At 30.9% G+C, this 10923-nt stretch overlaps 1 protein-coding gene across 1 annotated transcript; it reads right to left on the bottom strand.

Moving 5' to 3' along the window:
- Positions 1-15: 15 nt before the first annotated feature.
- On the bottom strand, positions 16-5256 carry LOC105952323 (diacylglycerol kinase 7). The gene is made up of 12 exons (XM_012975864.2): positions 4524-5256; positions 3490-3612; positions 3259-3399; positions 3079-3164; positions 2875-2962; positions 2526-2601; positions 2293-2375; positions 2112-2182; positions 1907-1984; positions 1492-1579; positions 1299-1415; positions 16-472 (listed from the first exon to the last, which is right to left on the bottom strand). Exons 1-12 carry the CDS (start codon positions 4860-4862, stop codon positions 314-316), a joined length of 1449 nt encoding a protein of 482 aa, XP_012831318.2. The 5' UTR covers positions 4863-5256; the 3' UTR covers positions 16-313.
- Positions 5257-10923: the final 5667 nt, after the last annotated feature.

Genomic DNA, 10923 nt, shown 5'->3' with positions numbered 1-10923 from the left:
TAAAATAAATTGGTGTTAGGAAAGACGCAAATCCTAGCATTATAGTGCATTCAGTACACATAAGCGCCCACGACATTCAGTACACACGTACATCGAAAAATCGTTCCTCTCGCTTCCGAGAATACATTTCCTAATAAATAAATTAAAAACACAAAACGAAGAACACCAACATTACAGAATCTAGCACAAGTTTGGAGATTCAGCACTAGATAATTTCTTTTTTCCCCCTAAATAATAGATTAGATACAAAACTAAAAATAGGAATATATATACGAGAAAAATGTTTTTACATTAATAAATTAGTCGAAACTAATTAATCTCCCCTTACCATATTCGAATGATGTGGCACTCTCTTAATCTCCACAAATGTCGAGAACTCCTTGCTAATCGGTTGTTTCCATGGCTCCCCATCCATTTGCATATATGATTTTTTCCACTCTCCTCCTCTAAGCTCAAATCGGATCGCTGAAGCCTGGAGCAGTATAGTTTGTTTAGTTTAAACAAGAAGGATATTTTCGTAATTTAGACAAATCTCGGAGGATAATTTTATAATTTTATCTATAATAGTTTGGTTTAATCCCACTTTGCACTCTCGAAATATACCATTTTGACACTTTGCACCCTTGAAACAAATTAATAGCACTTTGCACCCTAGAAACACAATATATCATCCATAATGCACCCCAAATGAATTTCTAAAGCTAATAAAGTCGATTTAATATTTTTAGTGGTATTCTTTTAGGATTCCAAATGTCAAATAATTTTTTTTTATTCATCGATCATTTTGAAACTATAAAGTGCAAAAATTAAAATAAATTTCATCAACATATTTAAAAAAAAAAATTTATCACAAAAAGAATATTTTACTAAACAAAAATCATTCAGGTATTTTGTTATCAAGTTACCTGAAAATCATATTTTCTTCCAAATATTTCTATATAATATTTCTACCAATTACAGTAAAAGATCCATCAATCTAATAATTTAGTGATAAAAATTTATTTTATTTTATTTTGTAAGAAAATATAGTTTTTTCAATAATTCGGTGTGATTTTTATTTTTTCGCACTTTGTGCGCTCGAAATTAGGTTGGAGGTTGAAAAAAATAACTTTTTATTTTGAACCCCGGAAAAAAAAACAATAAAAATGAAATTATCTTTATTATTCAATTCAGGGTGCATTGTGAGGGTGCAAAGTGCTATTATAATTTTTCAAGGGTGCAAAGTGCCAAAAGGCTCTATTTCAAGAGTGCAAAGTGAGACTAAGCCTAATAGTTTAAACCAAAATCACAATATATACCTGGGCTATGTGTTTTGCAGATATGAGTTCAGCCATCACCATTGAAGCATGCCATCCTTGTTTTAAACCGAAGATTTCCAGATATCCATCATCCGCACGAGCCTCAACGAATCCTCTCTGTGACAATGAATAAATAAATAAATAAAATAAAATAAACGAATAACAAAACGAAAAATAAAAACGAGCTAAATACCTTTTCAAGATAATCTGGCTTTAAATTGCCCCATGGATTTCTTCCACTTCCATAGCTAGGAAGATTAAGAACAACGATAGATCGTACACTGGAAGTATCCATATAATAGTACAAAGTCGATTAAGCAGAAATTGTATCGAAAATCGAATTTAGAAAAAAAGTTGTAAATTAGTTAAGTATACACATTAAACCTCTGTAAATTAATATAGACGGGACTAGCAAAATTCTATTAATTTAGCGAAATATTAAATTATTGAACTAATAATTTAGAAGGTTTTTACCGAGTCGGGACCAGAAAAAACTATTATTTAAGCGAGGTTATTAATTTATCGAGTATTAATTTATTGAAGTTGATTTGTGGGTATAAAAATGATAATTCAGACAGCAAAATGTATTCTTGCAGAAAAGAACTAACCTCGACGCCACAGAGATTTGCTCCCACTTAGAACTATTGACCTTTTTAATGAATATTCTCAAGATGTTCTTCAAAGACCTACACAACAATATTAAGAAAAAATCGACACTGAAATAACGAGTATTGCAACATATTGAACTAATTGAAATGCAGAATTTTAAATTACGACACGTCTGGAGAAAATTCGTTACACGTGAAACCGTACCTCAAACCGGGATTGCTGCTGCATGGCGTGAAGAACCATCCTTGCTTGCAACTGTATCCGGAATATATTATCTGAATTCAAAATGCACAATTTAAAAACGCCACGGGAGAGGAAATTATCTATATAAATAATTTTAAAAAAATAATATATTAATTTTAGAAATTGGAAGAGTAATTTACACCTTGTTTGAGATGGGACCACGAGCGAGGTAAGGTCGTTCATTGCGTAAATGGTGGAATCCGTGAGCCACTTGAGCATCCATTCCTTCATCCACATAGCAAAGTTATTTCTCCTTCGTCAACCAGAGCAACATAATACAACATAATATACAAACATATATATATATATATATAGAGAGAGAGAGAGAGAGAGAGAGAGGGGGGGGGGGGATCATATTGAAATTAAAATGCAGACCTATGCTGAAATAATTATAAAAGACTCCTTGATAGCATGAAACCTTCTCCGGAAGCTCCCCTTCAACTTCTAGCTCCTGCAAAATTAAAAATAAAACTTAAATACGCAAAACACGAAAGTAAAAAATAGATATACTCTTTGGAATTAGCACAAAAATCTTGGAGTAACAAGTATATGTAATAGATAATTTACGGAGCTGTTCACTCGTCCATCACGAAATTTAACTCGTGCATTATTTATCAAAATCTACTACCAAAATGCGCAAGCAGCTAAAATTAAAATCAACAAACATTCAGAATTAAAATCGATACTTTTTGTAAAAAAACAAGAAATAAATTCAGCCAAAAACCTGATCGAGAGGTGTCTCTTCTGTTTCCTTCAAAGAATACGGTGTATCCAATTTCTTGCCAGCTGGCATTGATATTAAAACCTGCCAACTGCACATTAAGCCTCATGTTTAGTAAAACTGCAAACGCAGTGAAAACAATATAAAAACCAAAATACGATGATTAACTAAAGAAGGCAAAGTCATAGAAAAATTAAAGACTTTCACCTATCGAGACGAACAACAGGGCCACGAGCGACCTTGTCAAGTGTTCTTTTAATCGATGATTTCCAGTTAAAAGGGAACGAGCCACCCTGCAAAACGGCCATTCAAAATATCTATAAGAACCTTCTAGAATGTGAAAGAAATACGCACATTGGAACCTTCTAGAACTTGATGAAAGCTTACCCAACCAAAACTTCTCGACAAATCATTTCCAGTACCAAGTGGTATAATTCCAGTTGGAGGAACTGTCGAGCCTGTACCCTGTTTGTTTAGTTCTCCCAGACAACCTAGGACCCAGCCTACCGTGCCATCACCGCCCGCCACCTGTCAAAAAAAAAAATAGATATATTATAGTTTTCCAATTAAATTTGTCGTAACCATAACAATTACAATAGTATATGTATGTATATGTACCACAATCCTAAGTTTTTCAAGAGTCTGTTTCGCGCAGGTGTCTCCAAGACTGGCGAAGTTCTCAAGGCAAGACAATCCGTACTGAACGAATTCGTGAGGTTTCACGGTCGAGAGGTCGAAAACCTGTTTAACAGTTTAACTGGGAATAAGAAAGACGAATTTACGACGAATATATTTTGTTTGTAATGAACTGTCGACCACAATTACGTGCGAATGTAAACAATGTTGGACGATACTGCTTCAGATTATAACACTCGATTATCGTGTTTAGCACGTATTGTCTGAATTATTGATCGGTACAACTTTCGAACCTCGTAAATTCAAAAAAGAAATTGCATTTTAGTCCTTAGAAAGAAAGAGTTGAAACATACACCTCCATATCCAGGCTGTTCATTATTGCACACAAGTTGCCAAACATTAATTAACTAATAATTGACAAGAATAATGAACTTTTCATCGTGTCCCATATGATGGATGTAAAACATATATAGGGCAAATTATGGTCACCTCCCTGAGTTAAGATTAAATTACAAAGAAACCCCTACTGTTTGGGTAATTACAATCATCCCCTCAACTATATATTGTCTTACACGTCCACCCTTACAGTGTCAAATTTACATATTCAAGGAGGAGCGGTCGTAATTACCCAAACAAGATGGATTTTTTCGTTTGATCTTACCTCAAGGAGGTGGCCGTAATTTGCCCTACATATATACACACATATGTGTGTGTGTGTATGTTAATTAGTGTTTATATGATGTAATTCTAATTAGCAGTAATGTTGAAACCTATTTTCACGAGTGAAAAAAAAAATTCCCAAAGAAAAAACAAGGGATAAATAAAATAATTGATTTATCATAAAATCAAAATTTAAAAAAAAAAATCACTAATTAATTAATCGCAGGAGATGACAACATATATACTGAACAGAACAGACTGCACATCCACACACACGAGAGTATAATGTACTTGTTCGCACGTACGCTTACACGTGCCAAAAAATAAGCCGTAACAGTCAGTCTAATAGATTTTACCTGTTCTTCGGCCATGAGTTCTTCGAGCCGGGCCTTGAGCTCGGGCCCGTGGCGCCCGCCGCTCTTCGAATTGACAAACACCACAATCGGCCACTCAGCCGGCTCGGCTCCGTCGGCGGCGCGAGCCGCCTCGTGGAACCGAACCACGGCGGAGGCGGAGGCGTCTTTTCCCCGGATCGCCTCCCTCATGGCGAGCCGGAGGTACTCCGGCAAAGTGATTTTCTTCCGGAGCTCCTCCTTCTGAATACGCACGCCGGAGAGAGTGAAGCCGCGCAGGGAGTCGAGCAGGGAGGACCGGCCCGAAGTGGAACTTCCTCTCGGCGTGCCGCTCGGGTCCATCGGAACTGGTTGAATTTACGATTCTACCCTTCGCCGTCGGAAAAAGGAGAAGTTTTTTTTTTTTGGGGTGGGTGGGAATTACGGAAATGCCACACGTGCTCAACGGTTTAAATAGCGCTTTCTCTCTCCTCTCTCTCTCTCTCTATATATATATATTCAGTGATAACTGTATGGCGCACTTGAAAAAGGGGGTGAGGAGAGAGAAGAAGGAAAATACATGGACGCGCAACGCGGGTAAGGAATCTTCAAGGCGAATGCCAGAATGGGGAAAATATTAAATTAAATCGCCATTATTTATTTATATTATATTTTGCCAAAATTGAATATTATAAAAAGAAGAACAAAGTGAAAAATGCTTTATTGCAAGAATTTGAAAAGTAAATACTATTTCATCATTTTCTAAAAAAATTCTAGAAAAAAAAAAAGCGTTTTGTAAGAAAAATATTAAAAAAAAAATTGTTTTGTATTTTATTGAAAATAATTTTTAATTATAAGTCAAATCAAAATCGTGTTTAAAGAAAAGATAAGTCTTTGAATAATTTTTGGTAACAAAGATAATTTCGTTTTAGGATTGTTAATTTAGTTAAGCCGATAATTCAATTTAAATAATGTAACATCGTTGTGGAGGAACAATTACTAAATTTTCTTTAAACTACACACAATTTGTTAACATGATTTTGTTGTTATTTTATGTTTTTAACATATAAATAAACATTTGACTTTGTTTAATATTATTGTAATAAATCATAAGGCATGGGAAATCGCCTTATTAATGAGACGGATAATAGGGAAGGTGAGAATTGCAAATAGCCAAAATTGAAAATTGGAAGTCGATTGTTGCCGTTGACTTGACGTAGCCATGATTTTGTACCTTGTTTGGGTCAATTGTTTTACTTGCTGTGGAATGGTCATAGATTTTGACTTCTTATTCATGGCGAAAAAAATATTATTTAACAACAACAACGAATTCGTGTATGTTAAGATTTTTAAAATAATTTTTCAAAATAAATTTTAAAGTTTATTTCTCCTTGAGATACGGTTTGATAGTTACGATAAAAAAAATTGAGTGTTACAGTAAATATTGTCTTCGTTACAAAACAAACAAATATTATTTTATTTTCCAAAATTTTCTTCTACAATATATTTTTCTAACATTTTTCAACATCATATTTTCAAAAAGTTGGAATGAAAATGTTCCAAAATTGATTAAAAAAAGGGGTCTAATTGAAATAAGTGGAAATGAGAAATTATATTCCAATTTCCACCGTTAAAGAGTAAAGAGGTTCTACCGTAAAATAATTGTCAAACTCCATTATAAATTTACAGCAGTAAATGGACACAAATGCCCTTTGTTATAATTTTGTGGACGATATTCTCTCTGATTTCTGAGTGAAGTATCAAGCATGTAGGGTTCAGTTAGTAGTTATTATAACTTATAAGCTCTAGATGCAGAATTAAACTTATGCCAACTGTACTTCGAATTAATTATCATCATTTTTTATTTATTTTATTTATTTCAAATTGGGCAAAGGAATTAGATACGTGTCGTTTTCTTATTGGATGAATGTGTTCCAGGGTGGAGGGAACATACATAAATAAATAAGTTATGTTGTAAATTATGTTATCTTTGCAGGCTTGCTTTTGTCTACTACACTTGTCCTAATTAAATTATAGTGTAAATTACAAACACCCCTGAGGTATGGTCAAATTACAAAATCCCCCCTCTTGTTTGGATAATTACATCTAGCCCCCTCAACTATGATTTTTTCTTACACATCCACCCTTATGGTGCCAAATTCAACATAATCATCTAGATTCCATGGAATGTGCTCTAGTTTGTACTCGTTTTATGTAGAAAATACAGTTTTCGATGCACCACAAACTGATATATACAAGCTAAAAATCACATATTATGATCGTCTTGCTTCATAATGTAGAGTTTGAATGAGATAAAACAGGTACAAAAGTGATAATATTCCATATAATCTCGAAAATTCCACTAAATTTGAGGAGTTGAGGGGGTGGTTGTAATTATCCAAACAAGAGGGAAGTTTCTGTAATTTGACCATACCATAGGGGGTGTTTGTAATTTACCCTTAAATTATATAAACAGTACATCGATTCCTTCGTCTTAATTGTTACAGGAAAACATACACTGGAATTTTTTAAATTATTTTTAAATATTATTTCAATCTATACTTTATGATATTATGACAGTCACTATAAAAAATAAATAAATTTATATATTATTATATAACTTTTTTTAAAGTGTATGTATGCAGGCAAAATATGTGAGTTGTGTGTCCACTTGGAGATGGTGTCTTTAATCTGGTTGGTGAGTGATACTACAACTTCACATGTATCACAACACCCAAAACCCCATTGTGTCGGTCAAATGGATGTTAGAAGGAGTTCATAATTATAATATTTTAATGCTTCTTGAAATATTTTAATTTTAATTTATTTTTTTTTTAATTTTTCACAAGCAAGTTGACAGGGTTTATTTGTTGCAAATATTTTGCATTTTTCAATATTATATATGATATATCTCCATTTTCATTTTGAACTACAAATCACTAGGGGAAGTTACAGTTTCGTCCCTTACGTTCGTACCGATTTCACAAAAGACACATTTGATCCAATGTGTTTCAAGAATTTAACACTTTTTGTTATTTTCGATAATTTATAGTTAGCCCGTCAGTTAAGATAGTGATGATCATATGCTTAATTCCGTTGGGTACTAACATAAAATGACATATATGACCAAAAGTGTTGATTTTTTTTAAATATAAAGGACTAAATGTGTTTTTTGTGAACATAAGGAACCAAATGTAGAATCGGTTCAAAAATTAAGAGACTAAAATTGAAAATTTCCCTATACATTTGCTATAGTTCAAAAGGTGGTTGAGTGTTTTTAATTTTTATTACATTGCGTCGTGACATTAAAAAGTTGCTGCAAATTAAATTCCTTTTGAGTGATGATTTCATTATGGATAGTTTTGGTAGATTTATTTGTTTTTTAATTTCATTTTTTTGTTTCAAAAAATCTATGAGATTTTCTTTTATATTTTTCCTTTTTTCTGAAATTGAAATAAATAATTAAGCTTTATAAAAATAAAAAAATAATTCTATTCACTAAATTATAACATAAGAAAACTGAAAATAAGATCAATGTTATAGAAATTAGTACATGTCCTTTATTATTGAAGTCAATGTACAATGTTTAAATTGCGCTAATCTCGTATTTTCCATTGTAGTAGATTTGATTTATTTTAAATGAATTATTATACCAAACTCATTTAAAGTTTGGAGGTTGGTTGAGAGCACGGCTTTGGATTTTTCTTATTATTTTTATTTTATTCGAGAAAATGTTTAATTTTACCAAACTCATTAAAATTTAGGAAATTGGTTAATAGTATGGTTTTGGATGCTTTCTTATTATTGTTATTTGGTTAAGAAAAACTAACTTATATCATTTAATAGCCTTCAATTACTTGTGGACACAACTTCTATTTAATAGCACATTGTCTTATAATATCTGATTAATAGTAGGGCCATTTTTATTAAAACAACCAAATGTTGTTTAATGTGTTTTTAGTTGTACCTAATGATATACAACGGCTGATATTTAACCATTGGTACGGTGAAATAATTCTCCACTAAAATCTCATACATATACGTGACGATTGTTGTGCAGATCAACAATTAATAATCACAGGGGCGGAACCAGGATTAGAAAATTAGGGGGCCAACTAAAATTTTGGAGTTCGGGTTGGGCCCTGTAGCAAAAAAATTTAGGTTCACAAGACATTGCGAAAATGGTTTATATTGCTAATTTTTAATTAAAATAATATATATATAAATAAAATTTAATCATATTTCAAGCATGACAAAAAAATTTAAATTATTCTAATAATATACTTAATGGGATTCATGGTACCGTCTCATATTATTTTTTAGAGACATTGATAAAAAAAAAATCAAAAATAAGTAAATATTCATAAATTTTATTTAAAATAATACAAGTTTTAACCATTTTATTTTATATTTTTATATTAAATATGATATATATATATATATATATATATATATATATATATATATATATATATATATATATATATATATATATATCTATAATTTATATAACATTATGGAGAATAAACAAAAAAATTAAGGGTTAAGACACATATTTACAAAACCTTTGAAGGTCCCAAAAGTAATATTCCAAAAATATAATGCATAAATACCTAAAAAAAGAATTATTCTTGGGGGGTCAACAGTCCCCCGCCCCTTAGTAGTACCGTCAATGAATAATCACCCAATGTATTTCATCAAGTATAACATCAAAAAAATCTCTACAAATGTAAGTGTGTAATAACCGGTCGATCTTTCATTTCATACAAATTTACACTAGTAACTAGAGAAAAGAAACTACTTCAGGAACAAAACTAATTCCAATTTGAATTCCAAAAAAATCAAAATTTAGAAATCGTTCAAATTCCAAAAGCTATGGAAATTTCAAAAATCACATATGATAAACTGAAATATTTTAAAATTAACTATAATGATTCCAATTGCACTAGACATCTATTTTCTTTCGTTTGAAGCCACCTATTTTTAAATACCACAAAATTCTGAACCCTCTTCTGATAAGGTTTTTCTTTTTCTTTATTTACGTGAAAAATAGCAAGAAATGTTTTTGTTCTACAACATGGCCCATAATGTAAACATATTAAATATTTTTTTTTTTTTTTTTTTTGGTAATGCAGGAACCCGCAGCCAACCATATAGGTGAACTGGGTAAACCTACACTCTCGTATAATAGCTTGCAAACCATACGAGAGATGTAAACCACACTGGGCTAACCATGTGTGACAAGCTCGACCTAGCGACCGTTGACAAGGGGATTCGAACTTGGGTCAATTGACAACATATTAAATATTTAATTTATTTTACAATGAGTAAAATAAAATACATATGTATATTGTTGGGAAAATGATGAATACAGAACGGCTTTTAGTAAATGTAGGATATTGTTTTTTAATTTTTATTTTTATCCATATTTTAGAACGTATTTTAGTAGCTACAGACATTTTACTATAAAAATTAATTATCATTCATTATTTTCTATTAACGGTTTACAAAACTACATTTATTCTCTACAACTTTCAATCTCAAACACATCTGAATAAACTCTATAAATTCTATATTATTCGTTTATACTAGAATCGCCTTTAAATGTCGTGACATGATTTCGGTCCAAATTAGTGACAAAATTAATATATATTATAAAATTTGGCACAAAAAGAAAATGAAAATTTCGCACATAAAACAAGAAACTTTTAATTTTCCGCATCGAAATGATTTTTTTACTTCACTTTCAGCCGCATCATCCTCCAAAACCAGTAAAATCCTTGCTCTTGGTGGTTAATGATTTAAAAGAATAAGATGAGATATATTAGGTTTTGAATTTTTAAATAAAGTGTCTACATTAATCAAAACTCTTCATGTGATATTCTCCATGTCGTTAAAAACTTCTAAAAGAAAGGATTTGACAAAATAAGATGGATATTAATTAATTAGCATTTGATTTTTGTAAATAAAATATCCTATATTTACTAAAACATGTCCTGCATTTATCACCACCCATATTGTTGGCATATGTTTTTGAAAATAAATTGAAATTTTCAAAATTAATTTTGAAATTAAATCGGATATTGAGAATTCCAATTATTTTTATATAATTCCAATACCAATAAAAAAAATTCAAAAAATATTGAAAATCTTAATGAAAAATCGAAACTTTTTGAACCTAAACCGGCAGAAACTGAAAATTCTTAGTTAATAAAGAAATCAAGTAAAATCTTAGTTAATTAAATTATTTGTAGAAGGTTAATAATAATTTCAATAACTTTTTCAATATAAATTGAAATTGAATTATTAATTTCAATCACTTTTTGAATGAAAATTAAAAGTCCTGCATTTATCGCCACCCATATTGTTGGCATATGTTTTTGAAAATAAATTGAAATTTTCAAAATTAATTTTGAAATTAAAT

The sequence above is a fragment of the Erythranthe guttata genome, chromosome 10, assembly GCF_056151865.1.
Source record: "Erythranthe guttata isolate IM_541 chromosome 10, IM_541, whole genome shotgun sequence".
Lineage (NCBI taxonomy): Eukaryota > Viridiplantae > Streptophyta > Magnoliopsida > Lamiales > Phrymaceae > Erythranthe > Erythranthe guttata.
This window is presented reverse-complemented; position numbering and strand designations above follow the sequence as displayed.

What these genes read in the sequence shown, in the direction of transcription:
- LOC105952323 (XM_012975864.2), bottom strand. Translation starts at nt 4,862, where the DNA reads ATGGACCCGAGCGGCACGCCGAGAGGAAGTTCCACTTCGGGCCGGTCC. An exon ending in AGCCAGATTATCTTGAAAAG is followed by an intron (nt 1,416 to 1,491) that starts GTATTTAGCTCG and finishes TCATTGTCACAG; the next exon opens with AGAGGATTCGTTGAGGCTCG. An exon ending in CTGCAAAACACATAGCCCAG is followed by an intron (nt 473 to 1,298) that starts GTATATATTGTG and finishes ATACTGCTCCAG; the next exon opens with GCTTCAGCGATCCGATTTGA.